The sequence below is a fragment of the Vitis riparia genome, chromosome 9 (genome assembly GCF_004353265.1).
Source record: "Vitis riparia cultivar Riparia Gloire de Montpellier isolate 1030 chromosome 9, EGFV_Vit.rip_1.0, whole genome shotgun sequence".
NCBI lineage: Eukaryota > Viridiplantae > Streptophyta > Magnoliopsida > Vitales > Vitaceae > Vitis > Vitis riparia.
The window spans coordinates 4,079,797-4,101,098 of record NC_048439.1 but is presented as its reverse complement, the minus strand read 5'-3'; the positions used below and the strand labels follow the sequence as shown (position 1 = coordinate 4,101,098).

At 32.6% G+C, this 21,302-nt stretch overlaps 4 protein-coding genes across 6 annotated transcripts; all 4 read left to right on the top strand.

Annotated features, from left to right (window-relative positions):
• The first annotated feature begins 511 nt into the window (after nucleotides 1–511).
• On the top strand, nucleotides 512–10,044 carry LOC117922211 (malonate--CoA ligase). 2 transcript variants are annotated; one of them, XM_034840259.1, is made up of 17 exons: nucleotides 512–806; nucleotides 1,860–2,026; nucleotides 2,360–2,548; nucleotides 3,066–3,267; nucleotides 3,354–3,442; nucleotides 3,831–3,900; nucleotides 4,071–4,123; nucleotides 4,371–4,478; nucleotides 4,940–5,038; nucleotides 5,271–5,363; nucleotides 5,483–5,560; nucleotides 5,943–6,044; nucleotides 7,527–7,617; nucleotides 8,100–8,173; nucleotides 8,316–8,495; nucleotides 9,514–9,567; nucleotides 9,690–10,044. In XM_034840259.1, exons 1-17 carry the CDS (start codon nucleotides 677–679, stop codon nucleotides 9,735–9,737), a joined length of 1,827 nt encoding a protein of 608 aa, XP_034696150.1. In that variant the 5' UTR covers nucleotides 512–676; the 3' UTR covers nucleotides 9,738–10,044. The 2 variants fall into 2 exon arrangements, with proteins under 2 accessions (XP_034696150.1, XP_034696149.1); XM_034840258.1 differs by having other exon boundaries at nucleotides 513–806; nucleotides 1,857–2,026.
• A 102-nt stretch (nucleotides 10,045–10,146) lies between these two features.
• Nucleotides 10,147–11,691, top strand: LOC117922213. 2 transcript variants are annotated; one of them, XM_034840261.1, is made up of 4 exons: nucleotides 10,147–10,589; nucleotides 10,687–10,827; nucleotides 11,184–11,331; nucleotides 11,639–11,691. In XM_034840261.1, the coding sequence occupies exons 1-4, from the start codon at nucleotides 10,419–10,421 to the stop codon at nucleotides 11,644–11,646; spliced, it is 468 nt and encodes a 155-aa protein (XP_034696152.1). In that variant the 5' UTR covers nucleotides 10,147–10,418; the 3' UTR covers nucleotides 11,647–11,691. The 2 variants fall into 2 exon arrangements, with proteins under 2 accessions (XP_034696152.1, XP_034696151.1); XM_034840260.1 differs by lacking the exon at nucleotides 11,639–11,691 and having other exon boundaries at nucleotides 11,184–11,605.
• On the top strand, nucleotides 11,674–13,158 carry LOC117922214. Its single transcript, XM_034840262.1, has 3 exons — nucleotides 11,674–11,857; nucleotides 11,948–12,088; nucleotides 12,864–13,158. The coding sequence occupies exons 1-3, from the start codon at nucleotides 11,696–11,698 to the stop codon at nucleotides 13,020–13,022; spliced, it is 462 nt and encodes a 153-aa protein (XP_034696153.1). The 5' UTR covers nucleotides 11,674–11,695; the 3' UTR covers nucleotides 13,023–13,158.
• A 1,736-nt stretch (nucleotides 13,159–14,894) lies between these two features.
• On the top strand, nucleotides 14,895–17,753 carry LOC117921622 (probable inactive nicotinamidase At3g16190). Its single transcript, XM_034839570.1, has 5 exons — nucleotides 14,895–15,044; nucleotides 15,128–15,241; nucleotides 16,258–16,492; nucleotides 16,622–16,738; nucleotides 17,510–17,753. The coding sequence occupies exons 1-5, from the start codon at nucleotides 14,997–14,999 to the stop codon at nucleotides 17,581–17,583; spliced, it is 588 nt and encodes a 195-aa protein (XP_034695461.1). The 5' UTR covers nucleotides 14,895–14,996; the 3' UTR covers nucleotides 17,584–17,753.
• The last annotated feature ends 3,549 nt before the right edge of the window (nucleotides 17,754–21,302 follow it).

Sequence of the window (21,302 nt, the reverse complement as noted above, 5' to 3'; positions counted from 1 at the left end):
GCAATTAACAGAATTTCATTGTCGAGGAACTTCTTCCTTTAAATCAAATTACATGACCTTAGTTGTGATATTATTATATTAATTAAAAATAATAAAATAAAAACATGGATATAAATAAATAAAATAAAAATACAAAAAATAATATTTATATATAAAAGGTAATAATCCGATCTAAAATATATGAAATAAGACAAATGAAATCGGATATATGAAAATGATATTTATATACAAGGAATAATTTACTTATTTTCAACTCATAACCTCTTTTATCAGAGAGAAGATTGTCAAATTGCATGTACAAAATATTGCAAATTATAATCTTGAAGGTGCTATTGAAAGGAAAAATACTTTTCATTTTTCATATATAAATTTATAAAGATATTGGAATTTGCATGATGACAACGATAGGCTCCAAGTCATTTGTTGTCAACCTCTAATCTGGTTTGCCTTTGTAGGACAGTACAAATTTGGCTTTGCATTGTGCTCAGTAAAGACAAAGGAGCAAGAGGAAGGAGCAAGGAAATCCACCTCCCGAACCTAACTATCATGACTCATCAATGACTGAATTCAAGAGGGAAGTCAAGAGGAAGAGAAGAGAAGCTCAACCACATGCACTGAGTCTAAGCCGCAGACCCCATTAATTTTTACAGATTTTCGCAATACCACCTACCCCAGGATGCCACCATTTAATAAGGTTTTCAACCACTTCATCCCTATCTACCTACGTCACCCTTGCCTTCATTCTCCTTCACTCCCTTTGCGTTTCTCTGCGCTCCGTTTTCTCTCTGTGGACGCTGGTCTTCTGGGTATGTTACCTTTTCTTTTTTCTTTTTCTGTTTGGGTGCTGGGAAAGCTTGGGAAAAGGAAGGGAAATGGTGCGTTTTGTATTGAAATTGTGTTTTTGTAATGTTGAATTTAGGGTTAGTTTTGTTCATTTGCATTGTGAGCGGGAATTACCTTTTTATCAATGGCCTTTTTTTTTTTTGGAATTTCTGAACGCAGGATATTTATTGGAATGGGAGTGCCTATTGATTGCTTGTGTTGATGATTTTAATTGTTTTGTCTTCAATTTGTTATTTGTACCGATTTATTCATGTCTTTGTCTGCTGTTTTGATATGGAATTGCGGACAACAGTGGTGAATTCTCTGGCCTCACTTGCTTTTTTTCGAACATGTTTTTGGTTTTTGAAACTTATCTGCATTTGGGTTTCTGAACAATGAAGATGATATTTTCTCCAAATGAGGGAAATGGTATTCTACTATTCTTTTCAGATTGCTTGTTTGAAAAATAAAACGACAATGTCCTGCAAATTCGCTATAAAATATAGGCAATTATGTAGTTTGTCTTATTGGTGAGACAATATTACATTTTGAAGAAGAGAATAATGCGTAAGCAAAAGGGTGTAAACAAGAATCCATGATTATGAAAGATGAGATTTTTAACAAGTGTGAAGCAAGACACAGGAACTCCTACCAAATGGGTGTTAAATGGTTTCCCTTCTTGTTTTGGGGTTCTGATCAATCATTTGCAATGGACCATTACCAAATAGGGCACCTCTCATCACATGAAGGACAGAAAAAATGATTTGATTTCATGAAATTTGAGAACTGTTCCTATACCACCAGTTATGGCAACAGCTTCCATTTCTTTTATGGCCATTCCAGATCTTGGGTTTGTACTTCCAATACTTTGTTAAACAAAATGAAGCCACTTTTTTTTGGTTTGGTAGTTTGGTTTGAAAAGCTAATTTCTAATGAGTTTGAGAAATCATAGTGTTATGAGAAAATGATAGTAAATACCAAATATAGATATTTTAAAATTTGTATAATTCACGCCTCTTCATACCATTCTACAGCAGCACGTTATAGTACATTCATGGAGGTGATCAAAGCAGTTGCCAGGCAGGGGTCAGCAACAGTGGAAAGTGTTGCCATAAGAGCCAACCAGAAGAGTTACAGTTACAATCAACTCATTTCATCTGCAAGGAAGATATCTAGTCTGTTATGTAATGGTGACATAAAACCTGTGAGTTCAAAGCAACTTCTCATTAATTTCTTTGGATGAAACAATGTCTCCATTTCCTTAGGTTTCACATTATACAGAATCTTGGCACCTATTGGAGCAGTGTAGCACATTCTAATAGGTGCAGCTTAATATGCCACAATTTTTTGAGTGCACTCTCTACCTAATCTGGTTCTTTTTAAGGCTAGCCTTCAAAATAAAAGAATTATCCTTTATGATCATGGCATACATATTATATTGGCAATTTTTTCATTGTATTTGAATGCATTTTAACATGTAACTTTGGTTAACTGGAACCTATTCTGGTTCATGTTAACTTATTTCTTACTTATTCAGACTTATGGCGTGAGCAAACACAAACATTCAGGAAATGGACATCTTGGTGGTGCTCGAATAGGAATTGTGGCTAAACCTTCAGTTGAGTTTGTTGCTGGAATACTAGGAACTTGGTTTAGTGGAGGTGTTGCAGTTCCACTTGCACTTAGCTATCCAGAAGCTGAGCTCTTACATGTGATGAATGATTCGGTTCGCCCTGAATTTACTCTCTTTTATTTTCTTGTATATTTGAGTGTTTATGAAAGGATCCAGTTGATGTTTAGCACTTTGTCTCATATTGTTGTTGAGATTCATAAGTGACCATGCAATAGATCAGATAAAGTTTGTTTTATGAAGTAACAATTAAAATACTCTGTACTTGAGCTTCAAACTTGAATTCCTCAATTTTATCATTTTATTCAAATTTGCATCTGTAAAGGTTTTGGTCATCTTTCAAACAATCTTATGCCATCTAGATTTTTTCTATGTATTTCTTGCATAAATGTATAACCAAGGTTGGCAGATGATGAGCTTATTTGGTTGATTGAATAGTGTTTTATTAGCATGCCTTTTTCTGTATATTTTGTAGTATCTGAACAGGGGAAAAGGAACATGAGTGAAAGCTTCTTTGTTTCAAGCCAGTCTACAATTTTTTCCCCTGTAATTGCCTTCTTTACTTTGGTTGTGGGTAATTAATACATACCTCTTGTGGCTATTTTATCAATAGGATGTGTCCATGATATTGAGTACTGAAGATTATCGTGAACTTATGGAAAATGTTGCTGCTAAGAGTTCGGCTCAATTTTCTCTTATTCCTCCTGTTCCCAGTATTCCCTCACCGACAAGTGCACATGATCATCCACAAACTGGAGAAATAGTTGCAGATAAAAGTTTGCAGGGGGAAATTGGAAAGTGGAATAAATTAGAAGGTTTTTTACAAACCTTATGATAACACCCTTTAAGTTAATCAACTTCTTTTTTTCTTTTAATAATTTTTTATTTCCCAATGGTACAGATGAGGATCCTGCTCTGATTATATACACTAGTGGTACAACAGGGAAACCTAAAGGAGTTGTTCACACACACAAAAGCATTAATTCACAGGTATGTATCTGAACACCATGTATGTCATGAATTTTAGCACTGATTTTAAAAAGTAATTTCATTCTAACATAAGAACATTCTACCTTATCATGAACATGGTTGTCTATAATCAAATTAGAAGTTTTGTTTAATTTGACCACAAAGAAGAGAAGAATTAACAGGAGTCATTTTCTTTTATTAATTGTCCTTTTGAGTACAAAATTTGAACATAGATTTTTTATTAAACTTATAGTCTCAATGGCCTCTTCTCAGTATAAGTTTGCAAGGTGATGTTATAAATTGAAGTTACCACTTCAAAACTATGTAATTTGATTCCCTTTTGACTTCACTTTAGTTTTGTTTTTAACATTTTGATATGGAATTGACCTTAGTCTTGGCTTAATTTCAGGTCCAGATCTTGACAGAAGCTTGGGGATATACATCTGCTGATCAATTTCTGCATTGTCTACCTCTGCATCATATCCATAAAACCATATTTCGGATTTTAAAGATATCAATTTCTCATGTTAAGTACAGTTTGACCTTACCACTTGTGGAATATTTTCATGAATTCATGGCATTGTCTTGCCTTATGCTATTAAGAACTTTGACATGAAATTTCTACATGGATCCTTAACTTTGACTATACATGTTCATGGGCTATTCAATGCTTTGCTTGCACCTCTCTATGCTGGTTCCACGGTACTCCCTTTTTCTTCTTGTTATTTTTTTTTTAAGTATTTTGTATTACTATTTTTTTATTGTATATATTAGTTGAGTTTTTTTTTTTTTATGTTTTATTTTTGTTATAGACCTTTAAGTTTTATTTTTTTAGCTGAAAAATGTTTTTCATTTTTTCATCTAGATTGCTCATTTACTCTACAAGGCTTGTTCACTAATCTAAGTTCAGTTTAATTATTTGGTTGTTATATATTTATTTTTATTGAAGGTTGAGTTTATGCCCAAGTTCAGTGTGAGAGGAATCTGGCAGAGATGGCGTGAATCACATCCTAAAGATGGAACTAAGGTTGATGATGCTATAACCGTGTTTACAGGAGTAAGTCAAGGCTTTATGTTAAGCATTATAAAATTATATTCTGCATGATGCAAATATTGATATCTTGGGCATGATGCCTAATTTATGAGAACAGCTTCTGCATGCTCAATATTTGCTCATTTGATTTTATTTCAACTCATTGCTTGGTCTCTTAAATGGTTGGATTTTTTTTCATAAGATTGCTAAGTACTTTTTATAGCCCCTCATCTAAATGGGTCCATGCTTGGCACTTTGTGATTTTTTTCCTGGAATTTTATTACTCGTAGAGTTGAGAACAGCTTATTAAGTAGCTGGAATGTTCTTATGGGGTTAATGTGATATAACTTCTACTTTTAATCAACCAAACAATCAATTTCTCTAATATAGTCTAAATTTATTTAGTCATGGTCCTCATGGTTTCCAAGAGTTTTTTGTGTTTTTCATGATGAAATTGTTACACTGAGTTTTATTTTAATTCATAGGTTCCAACTATGTATACTCGATTAATACAAGGTTATGAAGCAATGGATCCAGAATTGCAAGCTGCTTCTGCCTCTGCCGCAAGCAAGTTACGGCTCATGGTAACCAGCCTGAAATTCCCTTTCCCTTTATGAGTCTGATTCAAAGTTTTGTGAGTATGTCGTCTGCTGATATGGTCTTAATTGGGAATATTTCACTTACTATTCTGTGTCCAATATTTTAAAATGTGGTTGCTTTGCAAAATTTTATCTATAATTCTTCCTCTGTTCCCTGTAGCAAAACCAGTTGATGACTGCTCAGATTGTGATTAAAAATTGTTTTCTTACTTTTTAGATGTGTGGCTCCTCTGCGCTTCCCTATCCTGTCATGCAACAATGGGAAACTATCACAGGACATCGTCTTTTGGAGCGATATGGAATGACTGAGGTAAGCGATTCATCTAGTTGAATTCATTTTTGCCGGATATTTATTCATGGAGAAACAGTTAGTCTGATTTCTTTAGAGATATTCTTCTTCTGGTTATACTAATGGTTTGATGTTTGTAGTTTGTCATGGCAATTTCTAATCCCTTAAAAGGTGTGCGGAAAGGAGGCACGGTTGGAAAACCATTCCCTGGTGTGCAGGTTAGCAGATTCTTCAATTGTAAAACCTAACACTGAAAGATGTTCATCCAACATTCCGAAGGGAATATTAACAAAAAGCATCAAAAAGAAACAATTGGTTGAAAAGTTTTTTTATAAATTGACAAAGAATATAATGTCTCCTGGTGTTTCTTTTCCTTTTTCTTTTTCTGTTTTGTTAAATTAGTAAATGTAACATCCTGTGTTTCTTTTTCTTTTTTCCTTTTTGTTAAATTAGTGAGATGGAAAGCATAGATGTCAATCTTTTCTACAGATGAGATGGACTCTTTGCTATTTTAGAAATGAATTAACATGTGATAAAGATTGCTGTTAAATGAATAAGTCCACTGAATGTTTCTGAGTAACATTTTCTTGTTGATTATAGGTAAAGATTCTTGCAGATGAGAGTGAACCCGAGACAACGGGGGTTGGTGAGCTTTGCATCAAAAGCCCTTCATTATTTAAAGAATATTGGAAACTTCCTGAGGTACTTTCTGGTTTGTTTATAATTTTATACTCAATGAATTTCTTTCTAGTTTAATCAGTAGCTGTTCTGAATCTTGAAACTTTTTCCCCTTAGAACATATGGGAAAATAGCCATGTTTTAAACAAACATTGCCCTTTTTTTTTCTTGAATGAAGATATATTTACTTTAGTAGGTAAAATGCCCAGAAACTGTTACACCCTAAAAATACAGAGGCTATGAGTGATCAAATGTTTTGCAAAGGAAAATCTCCAGTAAAAGAAGGAATAGAGGGAACCCAGAAATTGAGAAACAAATGTATGTCCAGAATAATTCTCCTTGACCGGAAAACTTCAGATCACTTCCATAACCTAAATTAGTTTGGAGTGGGGAGTGCTTTCAAAAGAAGAGGAATGCAAGGAGCTGTGAAATACTAGGCAATAAGGGGCATGGGGTGGATGATTTGTTCATTTTGCCTGTCACCATGTACCATCTCATAATCAGCTATACTATGACATCTCACCCTAAACTGTTCGAGTGACTTGACTCTGGTGAACTAGGCTAACTTTAGGATAATTTGTCACATGTTTCCTGTGCATTTCAACTGGTGATGCCAGTACATGTTAATGTCTGGTTAAATTTTATAAAGTTTAACCATGGTCTCTCTCTCCTTTTTGTATGTATTTGTGTTTGTTTTGTGTATTGGCTATTCAACAAACTCAGAACAGAAGATGCGGCTAAGAAGACTGCAACATCTATGTTACCCCATCCCTTTAATTGAGTGGACTTCATCCACCATCTCTGACTTCAATCTTGATCATATGAGTGACACAAGCAGAAAGGCAATAAGGAAATATTTATTTTCTTTCCTTTCCTACACTTGCACCAAATTAAACAGAGGACTACTGAATTTTTATCATATGAGTGACACATGCAGTTCTTTGCAAACATTTAAACTGCCCAGTTGACAGTGATTTGAATGGTTTTAATGGATTTGTAGCTGTTGATTGCTTTACACAGTTTAGGTGTGCATCAACTGTACAATGCAACTGGGTTGTGCTACTGATTCTACCATCCCTTTCAACTCAGCTTTCAAAACATTGTTTTTTTGCAGCAATATGTCATTGTATGTATATAATCTGGGTTTTTCTTTTGAATTAGATGCAGGAAGGATACATAAATGGATGGGGCCACTTAGGATTTTTGGTTAGGTACATATGGTCTATGAAACTCATTGATTCTTTGAAGATTGGAAATGCATTATTCATGAAGGAAATGGATAGTGACGAAATTTGAAAAAAGTAAAAACCAAATTAATTTATTCTATTTTTCCCATGAATTTTAGTGTACTTATTCTAAAAACTGTACTCAGTTGGTTTTCTTGGTACCTCATTTGTTCTTTGAATTAACTTATTCAAAGTGGATAAAAATTGATTTGTGAAAATTTTGTGCATTTTCATTTCTGGGTTTCTTATTATAGTTTATACTTGCGATGAATATAATTAGGTAACTAAGGAATCATTTATTGATGGCGGGTTCTTCAAGACTGGTGATGCTGTTAAAGTGGATGACGATGGATACTACATCATCTTGGGACGTAAGTAGACCTAGATCCTATATGCATGAACCAACATGGTCCTATTATTTTTAAATGGGTTATTAACTCGTCACCAAATTTTGCCCTCTATATGTGGTTGACAATTTTAAAACAGATCTCATCATGATTAATAGTATACTTACAAAATCCATTTGTGCTGGTTACAGCACATCCTTGCTGCTCATATAATTCTCATCATGTTTCAGGAAATAATTGGCCAGAATTTCTGGCTAATCAGAATGTTGTGAGCTCTGTTAAACCAAATTAGACAAAGTCGGGGAAAACATCTGAAATTGTTTTAAGTAGTTAAATGTATAAAAGATAGGACACGTTGAAAAAGGAAGTAGTAAATTTACTAATTGCTGTGCTAATGAGCTTGCTGTTTCCTAGATTCATAGCATGGATTTAAATATAATCATATATATTTATTAAATATAAATAAAAAAAGTGAAGCTTCTTAGACCTTTGATTTAATTTATCAGGTACAAGTGCTGATATTATGAAGGTTGGTGGTTACAAGTTATCTGCATTAGAAATTGAAGCAGCGTTGTTAGAGGCAAGTATTTGTCTTCCTCTATATTTTGTTCTGCTTAGAAATAATATCACAGCTATGAGTTTCTCCTCTTTGTATGCATATTATCAAAACTTTTTTGAAAAATAAAATGAGAGTCACGCAAAACCTTCTCCTTTTTCTACAGCATCCAGCGGTCTCAGAGTGCTGTGTATTGGGCTTGCCGGACAAAGACTATGGGGAAGCTGTATGTGCCATAATTGTGCCTGAAGCAGATGAAAAGAAAAAACAAGAGGAAGAACTAAAGCCTGCTATAAGCTTGGAAGAACTTTGCACCTGGGCTAAAGAGAAGCTTGCACCATACAAGGTATTACAGCATGGCCATGTTTATTTCATTTCCTTCTCTAAAATGAAAATTGCAATTGAGCTTTGCCATGCTCTCTTTAGCTTTGAGAGTGATGTGCATATTGTTAATTCAAAAGATGTGACACTGAGTTACCCTTTCTAGAATCGCTACACTTTCAAGTTCAACAGGGAATGAAATTCTGAAAACGGAATCCATTTGAAGGGATTTCAAAACTCAGTTTTAGATTACTTGTATTTGGACTGTGCCCTCACCATACCCTGCCCTTAAATTTATGTTTTAAAGATCCTCATAAAATAACTAAAATAGATTGAGTAGTTAGAATCAGGTTTTGATGATATTGAATCCATATATCCTAAGCTATGTTTGGTTCCTGGAAATACCAAGAAAAAAATAAAAATGTTAAAGAAAATGATTTTCTCATATTTGGTTTCGCTATGGAAAATATAAAAGAAAATCAACTATAATTAAAATTAGTTAAAAATTTGTGTTTTTTAAATTATTTAATCTTTACATGAAGAAGAAAAATAAGTGAAATAAATTTGAAGTTATATAAAAATAATTTATTGACTTTAAATCTATATTTTAGTTTCCTTTATTATTTTTTTCTTCTATTTTCTTTTTTTTACACTTTTCCTCAAATTTTTAGGGAACCAAACATAATGCTGAAGGTGACTTTTGGACCAAACTTGTGAGCTTTTGTCAATTGTCACTGCTTAAGCTCCCAAAACAATCTGGATCAATTTTATTTTTTTTTGAAGAGAATTTAGCATGAACTAACTTTTTAGTCACCATATAAATTTTGGTTTTTATTTTCCTTTCTTCAAATTTTTTTGTTTGGTCCAGTTTTGGGCATCAGATCGGTTCTTACTACTGTTTTTTCCCTTTTAATCAGTAGGTACATTAGGTATTCAGCTTGAATGGGTTCCCGATGAATGAATTTATCCTTGTTATGTTCCTAACTGCTGGGTCAAAGACTTCAACTAATCATTATTGCTCTTTTACCTTTATTTCTTCCCAGCTTCCAACCCAATTGCTTCTATGGGACTTGCTGCCTCGAAATGCTATGGGAAAGGTGACTTGCTGTCAGTTTTTTATTTTTCAAGCAGCATGTCGTTTTTTTCTATATTGTTGTGCTCTTTAGAAAGGGGAATGCAAACATCGTCTTATTAGGTTTCTTTTTAATGTCTAATCCAGGTGAACAAAAAAGAATTGAAGAGAAAGCTGGCTGCTGAAGGGCATTAGTTTCTTCTAATTGCAGCTCAACAGTGATGATGCAGCCTTGATCTTTGCAGTCCAATATCAAACTTGGAGGAGGGAACATCCGATTCTTAATTTTTCTTCTTCCTTTTTGTTTTCTATTCCGGCTAGTTAGTTGTAGAAAAGCAGATAATGAGTCATTAAGACTATTTAAGTCAAGTAAAGCCAGCAACCCATTGTTGAGCTGTCCATTTGAGGAAAGTCAAATGTTTAAATTCTGTGGGTTTGATCCCAGAAAATAACTAAAATGTAATGGATTGTTCTGAATGAGATGATAGAAGATTTCAGATTATGAACACTCTCTCTTTGGTTTATTGCAGTACTTAAGTTTCTAATATTTGGTATCTTTTTTTCCACCCCCAAAATGAACTTTACTGGAGAACCCAGAATATTGAAAGAGCCTGTTTTTCCCACCCTCCTTCTGCAGTGTATCCCCTTTGCAGCCTCCTTTCCCATTGTCCAGAGGGAGAGTTTTACTAGCAGACATGCATATGGGTTTTAGTCAAAGTGCCATAATAATGGAGGTCACTGTTTAAAACAACTATTAGGGTAATCATAGTCTTTATTCTTACAAAAGAAATATTGGTGTCCAACTTTGAATTTGCCACTGGAACCCTAACTATAACAAGAAGGGTAAGTCGCAGGGAGGGAGAGAAACAGAAAGAGATGGAAGGTGGCCCTCTACAGGAAACCCAGGAATGGCAGAAATGGCTTGAAGACCTATCGAAGGGTGCTATAAGTCATGAGCTTGAGGTCATCACTCTTAAGGGCATGCAGGTTGTGCATGGCCAGAAGGGTCTGGTTTGCTGTAATCTAGTCATACCAGATTGCGTATCGGTGAGTTTTAGTTACCTCCACTTCGATCATCACTTTGTTATTGTTTTCTAATGGTTTTTACTGTCAAATGGTATGAACTCTGCTCTCCCATACACAGGATAAAGACGGAAACTGGCATGTCGGAGCAATCACAACCTTAATTGACATAGTTGGGGCTGCAGCCATATTCTCCTCTACAGGCCAGCTCAAAGCCTCTGTCGATTTCAACATTTCGTATTACTCAACGGCTAAGATTCAAGTTAACTTTCTTATCTTCAATTCAGTTATATTTCTTAGCCTTAAAACATTTTACCCTTTCATGGGAGTGCTCAATTACTCTACTAAGCTGGGGTTTTGAGTTGATATTATAACCAATTCTGGCCTTGGTTCCTGGAAACTCATTTTCCAGGAAAACCCATTTCCAGCATTGATAGGTAACTTCCCTGAACTTCTGGGAAAGTACTGGAAATCATTTTACCATCTGCAGAAGCTTCAAAAATACATGGGAATGCATTTTCTAGGCTCTTCATCTGTTACAATAACCGCTAGAAGTTTCTTAAGCAACAAATTTATAGATGATTCTTTCTCTTATTTGAGTGATGATATTAATGGCAGGAAGAAGTAGAGATTGAGGCAAAGGTCGTAGGGCACAAGGGAAGGCTTTCATCAGTTGTGGTGGAGATCAGAAGGAAAAACAATGGAGAATTGATTGCTTTGGGAAAGCAGTGGATGAGTTCTATCAATATTGTACCTAGTCACCTTAGTAAGATATGATCTCCAACAAGCCAAAATCAGTACTCCTTTTCCCTTATTTTTCATTCAATTCAATTTGATAAGAGGCCAATCATCTCTGCCCATTTTATTCTTGTAAGTAAACATTATAAAATTTGGTTGAATTCAACCTTTCCAGCCGCCTAGCTTGGTTTGAATTATGTTGGGCTACTCCCATACTCAAACTTATGCTTTCGCATGTGGGTCCCACAAAGTTGTCATTGTGTATTAATTAATATATGCAATGCAAGAGTTTGCTAGATAAATCAAACATTAATATGGTCCAGAAATATTTCCAGAAATATAGCTAAAACAAGAAGACTTTACGAGAGAAAGGGGGAGAGAAACAGGCAGAGATGGAAGATGACCCTCCAAGTGAAGCCCAGAAATGGATTGAAGATCTATCAAGGGGTGCCAGTAGTCATGGACTGGAGACCCTTAATCTTAAGGGCCTGCAGGCTATCTATGTCCAAAAGGGTCTGATTCACTGTGATTTGGTGGTACCAGACTCTGTATCGGTAAACTTTGGTTACTTCCAATTTGACAGGCTTCTCTTTTTCATATGATTGTAAGGTTATATGATATGAATTCTGTTCTTTGATGGATAGGATAAAGATGGAAATTGGCATGTTGGAGCGATCTCGACATTAATCGATGATGTTGGGGCTGCTGCAATTTTCTCGTTTGCAGGCCATGTCAAAGCTTCCGTTGACTTCAGCGTTTCATTTTACTCGACTGCTAAGATTCAAGTTCACTTTCTTGCCTTCCACTCGGTTCCAATTTTAGTACTATTTTGCCATTTTCTTATGAGGTTCTGTGGAGTTTTGAGTAGATAGTGAACAGTAGCCTTTTCATGGAACCTCATTTCCAGGGAGAACCATGTTAGGGTGCAACAATATTTTTCTTAAGCACGGGAAGGATCACCCAAACGATGACTTTTAGAACAAGTCCACATGGTGTGATGTTGAATGACATAAAATGTTTTACCTACCTTTATTGAATGTCAATCGGTTTTTAGATGAGATGATCAAAATTCTATTCAATAATTAATATTAGAGCTAAGAGTCATGAGTTTGAGGCACGGTAACACCGTATTAGGGAGGGTGTTCGATGAGGGATAATTGGTATCAAAGCCAAGGGTTATAGGTTTAAGTCATGATAACATCATATTGGGGAGGATGTTTGGGGAAATGATTGTTGGGATAAGACAATATCGTTCTTAAGCCCAAAGATGAATTACCTAAACGATGGCTCTTAAAATAGACTTATATTATATAATGTCAAATACTACAAAAGATTTAACGTAAATATCAATTGATTTTTAGATGTGACAGTCAAAACCCGATCTAACAAACCCATTTCCAAAACTCATCCATAGCTTCCTGGATTTGTTGGAAAGCATTTTTACATTTTACACAAGCTTCTTTCTAATGGGAAACACATTCCAATATAGTCTTCATAATAACTGCAAAATTACTAGTAAAGAAAGATTCATGATTGATTCTTTTTCATTTTTGTGGGCAGGAAGAGGTAGAGATAGAGGCAAAGGTTGTAGGGCACAGGGGAAGGCTTTCATCAGTAGTGGTGGAGATTAGAAGGAAAAGCAATGGAGAATTGATTGCTTTGGGAAGGCAATGGATGAGCGCAGCCACTATTATACCTGGCCATCTTAGTAAGATCTGATATCAAATAAGCCACCATTACTACTTTTATCTTTTTCCTACACATTTTAATTTGATAGAAAGAGAATTTGTTCTGATTTTGCCTAAGAAAGGCTTGTGTAATTTATAAAATAACTTGAAGAATAGATTGTTGTTTATATCGTTTGCTCTTATTAATTTAGAAAATAGAGAAGAAAATTAAAAAGAAAAAATATAAAGGAAATTAAAAAGTAGATTAGTTTTTTTAAAAGAAAATAATCTAAATTTTTTTATAAATTTTTAAGAAAACTTATAGAGAAAAGTGTGTTTCTAAACACTTAACAAACAAATCCCATAAAATATGAACTCAACTTTACAAAATTCAAACTTCATATATCTATTTAAAAATAAGTAGAATTTGTTCTTTTTTTTTTTTATATTAAATATATTATCTTTGACCATTTAAGTGTTACTTTTGACCATCTTAAATACTTATTTTTGATCAGTGAATGTATGCAACTTAATTTTAGAGGATTTCTATTTTATGATTGTTTTTTAATAGGTATAAAAATACATTTTTCCCAATCTTATATAGAAATTAAATATGAAAAAATTATTTTTCTTCGATTATGTTTTTTAAAAAATATGGAAAAAAAATATGAGGGGAAGAAGCTAAAAATAAAAGTAATAAAAAAAGTAAAAGTTTATAATTAATATATTATTTCTATATACTACTTTAAGTTCATTTAACTTATTTTAACTCTTCTATATAAAAGTTAAATAATCTAGTGTTGTATAAATTTTTATTTAATTTTAATGTTAAACACAATTTTAGAGGTCATTTGAAACGGTTGTGAAAAGAGTTCAAAATGTTTTCTAATATTTGAAGATATTTTCTTACAAAAATTAAATATTCAATAAATTTTAAAGTTTGATGGGTAATTCTTTAAAAAATCATTTTATGACTGTATAATACATCACAAAAAACATAGTAAAAACATTCTTTTTGGTTTATAGTAAATAAAAGTAATTTAACTAGAATCACTTTCAAATGAGCCTTAGTTGGTTCTTCTTTCTTTTTTCTTTTTTTCCTTTTTTAATTAAGAGTGGGTTTACTAGTAATTTTAGGAAATGTTTTTAACTTTTTTAATATTGAAATTTTTTATCTTTTAATTATTAAAAATGTTTGAAATATTTTCTAAAATCACTACTAAACGCACTCTAAAAGTTTGTTCAACAGTGATTATAGAAAACGTTTTTAACTCTTTTAATATTTAAAAGATAAAAATTTTCAAATGTTAGAAAGACTAAAAATACTTCTTATAATCACTACCAAATGCACTCTTAAAGTGTATTTGACAATAATTTTATAAAGTGTTTCTAGTTTTTTAATACTTAAAAAATAAAAAAATTTCAAGTGTTACAAAAATTAAAAACATTTCTTATAATCATTACTAAATGCACTCTAAGAGCCCGTTTGACAATAATTTTAGGATGAGCTTCTAATATTTTTAGTACTTGAAATTTTTTATCATTCAAGTATTAGAAATACTAAAACCGCTTTGTAAAATTACTCCTAAATACACTCCAAATACATTATGAAAAAGCACTATCAAAACATTTTTCATTTAGATCTAAACACTAAAAACACAACATATTAAACACGTTTTTACCATAATCACCACCCAAACAGACTCTTGGTTTGGCTTATACTCAAGCATTAGCTAATTCAAACTGCAGACTTTTAGCTCTTGCATCATATTAAGCTATCTATTTTCCCAAAACCTTAATCAAGCTTTAAATCTGTACACTCGATTTGAAAGAAAGGTAAGCCCACAAACATCATAGGCCCACGGCCCAACAATGTGCCAGTTCAGCCCAAACAAAACCTCTTCGCCAATACTGTTTTACATGGAACACATAGTTTTCCCAGGAAAAAAATTTTCCTTCAAAACAAACAGTCTTAAGAATTCGGTTCCCATATCCTTATTTGTCTTCATCACGGAATTGGGTTGCCATGGCAAATACAAGAAAGCACACTGCTCTTCTCGTCATTGACATGCAGGTCTCTCCCTTTCTCTCTCTTTCTCTCTCTACGTTAATAGAATATGTGTATATCTGATTGCTGTTATTTGTGGCCTTTTGCAGAAAGATTTCGTGGAAGAGGATGGGCTGACGAGAGTAGATGGAGGCAAAGCAATAGTTCCATCTGTTATCAAGGCAGTGGAGGTGGCCAGGGAGCTTGGCATCTTTGTAGTTTGGGTAACCTAATCATTCTTCTCTCCTAACCTCGCTTCACTTTCTGTGCTAAATTTTCTTATGCCCTTTGTTTCCACAGAAAATTGATTTCAGTTTCTGAAAGAAATGGGTGTTCACTGAGAAGACATGATGTGAAATTACTGTTGAATTTTATTTTTGGTTATGTTAAAACAAACGAAGTCCCAACTTCACTGTTATCTATGAAGTTTAGATTTTGATAAATGAGAAGGAAAATTTTCCCTGGAAAATTGTCTTCTAGGTTATTTCCACTGAAGCAAACAGAGAATATAATGTTTTATTTTGCTCTTACTTGGAATTTTGTTATGTTCCTTAGTTTGATTTTTCTTTTCAAAACAGGTAAAATTGAGCATTCTTTAGACAAAGGCTATCTTTAGTTTGAAATTTTTGGGGGAAATTGCAATGGAAAGAAAATAGAGAGGAAAGTAGAAGTAAAGAAAAAGAGAGAAAAATAAAAAAGTAAATTTTAGAGTTAATAAACTCGTTAATTTTAATTATATTTGATTTTTTTCTCAGACTTTCACTAGAGAAAACAAATGCAAAAAATTATTTTCCATAACATTTGTTTCCTTAGGCTATGTTTGTTCCCAGAAAATTTGAAGGAAAATGCAAGGGAAAGAAAATATAAAGGAAAAGTAGAAGGAAAGAAAAAGTGAAAGAAAATAAAAAAATAGATTAAAAGTTGATAAATTATTTTTTTTGTTACTTCAAACTCATTTTATTTATTTTAACCCATTAATATAAAGATTAAATAATTTAAAAATATATAAGCTATTAATTAGTTTTAATTATATTTGATTTTCTTTGATATTTTTCATATGACAACCAAACATGAAAAAATCGTTTTCCTTTGCATTTTTTTCTTTCCTTAGTATTTTCCGGGAACCAAACATAACCTTAGTATTTTTTTGGAACCAAACATCGCTTAAAGAAAAGAAAATTTGGCAATGGTGTTTTATATGTGGATTGATGATGATGGTCATGGAAAAAGCTGGGTGTAGGTTGTTCGGGAGCATGATCCACTGGGAAGAGATGTTGAGCTCTTCCGCAGACACTTCTATGGTCCTGGGAAAATAGGTCCAGTCAGTGAGGGGAGTGTGGGAGCAGAACTGGTTGATGGCCTTGTGATCAAGGAAGGGGATTATAAGCTGGTGAAGACACGATTCAGTGCATTCTTTGCTACCCATCTTCATTCATTCCTCCAGAGTAACGGGATTAATAGTGTAGTTATAGTTGGTAAATGAACATTCCAGACTAATACCCCTTTTCTTTATAGCAGGATGAACTTTGGACTTTGTTGTTTGGAACTTGAATTGGTAGCTAATTTACAACCTTGTGTCATTCTTAATTTATTTCTATGTCTAGGTGTTCAAACTCCAAATTGCATTAGACAGACGGTCTTTGATGCAGTAGCATTGGATTATCAATCTGTTACTGTAATTGTTGATGCCACTGCTGCTGCCACACCTGACATACATTTTGGTACCTCCTTTTTCCTTCTCATTCGATTGTTGTGTTTCATTAAACTTAATGCTTTTCTTTACTTCTTTACATAATTTGGTGCTCTACTGAAGCTTGCATTCTGAGCCATTTGTTGAATTATTTTCACATCAAGGTTGCACTATTAGCCGCATATCTCTCTTCTTTTCTTTTGAAAAAACTTTGGTTTGGAACAAATTTTTCGATTTGATTTCTAGAATTGAATCTGTTGGGACTAGTGGAAATGGTAATGGGGATTACAGACTACATATCAAGTTCAGTATCCGTTCTTGATGGGATTAGGAAGGCCGTAAGGTATAATCTTTTCTTCAATCAACCAAAGTGCCTCAACTATTCAGACCCTTTCATCAAAGTGTCAAGAAGGATTAGAAAACCATCAGTTTCTTGCATAAACTCTGCTGTTATGCAGATAGGCCCACTAAAAACTTACAGTGGGTGTTTGAGCTATGCTTGTGCAGCAATTGGTATAACATAAAGAAAAAAAAATGTTTCTGTTGTGGTGTTTCAACTGCTCTTATAGCAGCATAGAGGCCAAACAGTGTCAGAAGAACGGTCCCGGCTGACATACATCGCATTGAAATGTGGCATATGTCCAACTTGTTCCAAGTCTGTGACCCGAATGCAAAGGCTTGTGTGTCTCCTTGCACATCACCTATATTCTATTCTCATTGCCTCTAAAGCTTCCAAATTTCAAACCAATGTGTCCATTTCAAGCTGCTGACTAACCTGTAATGCTAAATTTTCCTGAACCAGCCAATATACGCGACATGAAAAATGTGGGAGTCGCAACCCCAACGTTACAGGAATGGCGTGAGTCCAATGCTTGATCTGAATTTGGCAGCCAAATCAGGTTCCAAATTTATCGTCTTGTGTATGTACAAGTGTAGGGTGATGGTGCATAAGCTGCTTTGCCTCTTTCTGCTTGAATCTATGTACTGCATATTACTTCATGCCTATGCCATTTATAATACTAAAAGCTGCTTCCATATTATGATTATTTTAGCACAATATGGTGAAATAAAAATCAATTGAAATATTTGCAGCTTCCATAAGTTAGTTGATACAATTAGGTAATTACAGCATGCACTGCAGGAAGACCAATGGGGCCAAACTGGACTGAATTTGAATGAATTGAATCTCATCTGTCTGCTGAAATTGCTGGGTCAGGCTAATTTCCAAAAGAGGGGTTGTGGGTGGGGGTGGGGGTGGGGGAGGGGGAAAGGGGAATTAGGGAAGTGGGTGCTAAAATCAAACTCCTTTGTGGCTGGCCCAAATATAAATTTCCTTTCGCGTAAAACCTTACTAAATATAAACGAACAACTCTTAGTTTAAGTCTACAAAAATTGTATAGTCTTAATGAAAATATGAGAGAGTACATTAGGTAGCAAAGTTTGATATGATTCTTCAATATGACTAAAATCTAACATGTTTTTCGTAGGTTTAGGTAAAGTATAATCGAGTTTGGATTAAATTCGTGTTAGTTTGTATAATCTGATTAATAAATATGTGGTTTTTGAGTTGGCTTATAAGACACTAATTTAACTTGAATTGACATATTTAATAATCATACTAATTAATTCAATTATAACTTTTTAAATCATTTTAAATTTGTTTTTAAATAAATATGTCTGTTGAATTATAAACATGTTTGATTATATTAATCATATAGATTTATATAAATTTATACAAGAATTAAGCCAACCTAATTATCAAATAAAATAATCTAATTATTAAATGAGTTAAATGAATTATCCAATATGTTACTTGTTTAATTATTAGGTAATATTTGGGTTTATATTTTTTACAAGATTATTATTTGTGTTGGATTTAGGCTGACCTGTATAGTAGAATTCACAAACTTTGAACATGATCCACCGACACAAAACGTATGTGAATTTCGTATGTTTCAAGAATTGGAGAATGAGTTTCCTATCATGGTGTCTCATAGGAATGTGATTCATAGGAAAGAAATCACAAAAATTTTATCATTATGCCTTTATAAAAATTATTATTAAATATTTGAATATTTAAAATTAGATATTTAAAATTAAAATTAAATAATTTTACCTTTGAAAATGTAAAACTAATAAAAATATTTAAATACCTTAAAAATATCACGTATTCATTAAATTTCAAATCATATTTTTAAAAACTATTATTATGATGTCCTAAATATTAGCACAAAACAATAAATCTTTTCGGTTTTTACAAATAATTTCAAAATTAAAATTAATGATTCTTTTTTAAATTTAAATGTTACAAGAATAAATTTATTTATTTTCAATTCCATTTAAATATTTTTTTTAAATATTTAATAATAATTGTGAAAATGGTGAGCATACGGATAAATTTTATTTATTTTCGATTCCATTTATCAGTTGACCGATCCAGCTGGCCAATCAATCCATTTAAAATTAAAATAATTTTAAAAAGTAGATCATACCTCGATTGATGATTTACCACGTCGGATTGATTGTTAATAATAATATTTTGAAATCCGGATCGGTTAGGCTAATCCGAGGAGTTGGCTTTTCGATTCTATCAGTATTTGCCAATTGTCCGACTCTCTGATTTGGCAGCAGTTGGTAGGATTTGGACAAATTTTTTTTGGCCGAATTTCCCCAGGACGTCGGTGGCATGTTCGGCGGGCTTTTGTCTTGTTGTCGATTTCGTCTTGGTACAAGTCACGTTCTTTGCCTTCTAAAATTTTCATTGTTTGGGAGTCCTCGTGTAGGAACAAAGCAGTAGGCCGCACTGCTAATTTATTAAACATATACTTTTTAAAATTTAAATAGATCGCTTGATCATTTAACCATATATAAAAATGTAAATAATTATTAACATAAATTTATACACCGACTATATTTGGTTTTCGAAAAATTTGAGGAAAAGTATAATAAAAAGAAAATAAAAAGAAAAATAAAAAAATAGATTCCAAATTAATAAATTATTTTTATATGTTTCTTCGAAATTCATTTTACTTAATTTTTTTCATTATATAAATAATTTTAAAATATATAAATTTCTACTTAATTTTAATTATATTTTATTTTTAAAAAAAAATTATAATGAAACCAAATATGAAAAAAAACATTTTTTTTTTGATACTTTTTAAGAACTAAACATAACCTTAAAGATGCACAATTTTCTTTGCAATTCAATAAATTCAAATTTGTACAACTTTTTTAATTATGTTTCTCAAAGGTGCCCAACTTTTGGTCAGCTTTATACTACTAGATTGAAAATATAAAAGTAAAATTTTAAAAACCTTAGGGCCTGTTTGTTTAGTGTTTTCAAGAACTGTTTTCTGTTCTTGAAAACAAAAAATACCAAAAACTCGTTTAGTTGAGAGAGTTGTTTTTGTTTTTGTTGTTCCCCGTGTTCTCAAAATGACACTGTTTAGAGAACAACAAAATGTTGTTTTCCCCATTTTTTTACTGTTTACAGAACAAAATTAAACAAAAAAAAACAATCTGTTCTCCGTGTTTTTTTTTTTCTTTCCGTTCTCATCTCTTCTCCAGCACAGTCGCGTCGCCTCTTTCTTGATTTTTCCCGTTTCTCAGTTTGATTCAGGGTTCGTGAAATTTAAATCCAATGGCACAATAGCAAAGAGACCCCTAAAACGGATCCAGAAAACACAGGGAGCAAAAGAAAAGCAATTTTTTTGGTTTTCCTTGGGGTTTTGCATGGATTTTCTCGGAAATCAAACGAGGATGAATTTTCCTAGAAATTGAACGGGCATGGATTTTCTTGGGAATCAAACGGGGTTGCAGAAAAATAAAAATAAATAACAAGATTAGATTAGTACCTGGGAGGATTGAGAGTGGCAGAGGAATATAGGGCCTTTTTAGGGATTCTCTCGTCTGGAGGGCAACTTCAGAAAAGGGCTTCTTGATGCCCAAGTGAGAAAAGGTCATTTCATTATTTTGAGAGAAGAGATAAAAAAAAACTTAACAAATCACGATAACAAGTTTATCTCAACTTAAGAATATGCTATAATTTTTCATAAAGTTAAAGATTAAATAAAAAAAATATTAATAAAAATGATTTTATTATGTTTGATTTATTTTAAAAATATATAAAAATTATTTTTATTTTAAAATTAATAAAATAAATAATTTTTTTAATTTAAATGAACTATATATCTAAAAAATATTTATAAATTTATAATATAAAATTACTTGAAGAAAATATTTTATTAATTAGAAAAGAAAAAAAAAAACATCTTTCAAACGTGTTTTTTGTTTTATTTGTTCTAAATTTTTTTTTATTAACTCAACCAAACATGTTTTTTGTTTTTGAGAACAAAAACTGTTTTTTAAAATTCAGTTCCCAAACACAATTTTTAAAAAAAAAACACTAAAAACTGTTCTTAAAAACTATTCTCAAAAACTATTTTCCAGAACAGTTTTCAAAAACAGCAACCAACCAGACACTTATTTTTTTGGGCTGTTCTATAGTTGCATAATCCCCCCTGCTTAATTTCCCAGTGGTAGTGATGAGGTTGGGTGAATTAAAGGTAGCACCTTCTGGGTTAGTGAAATTT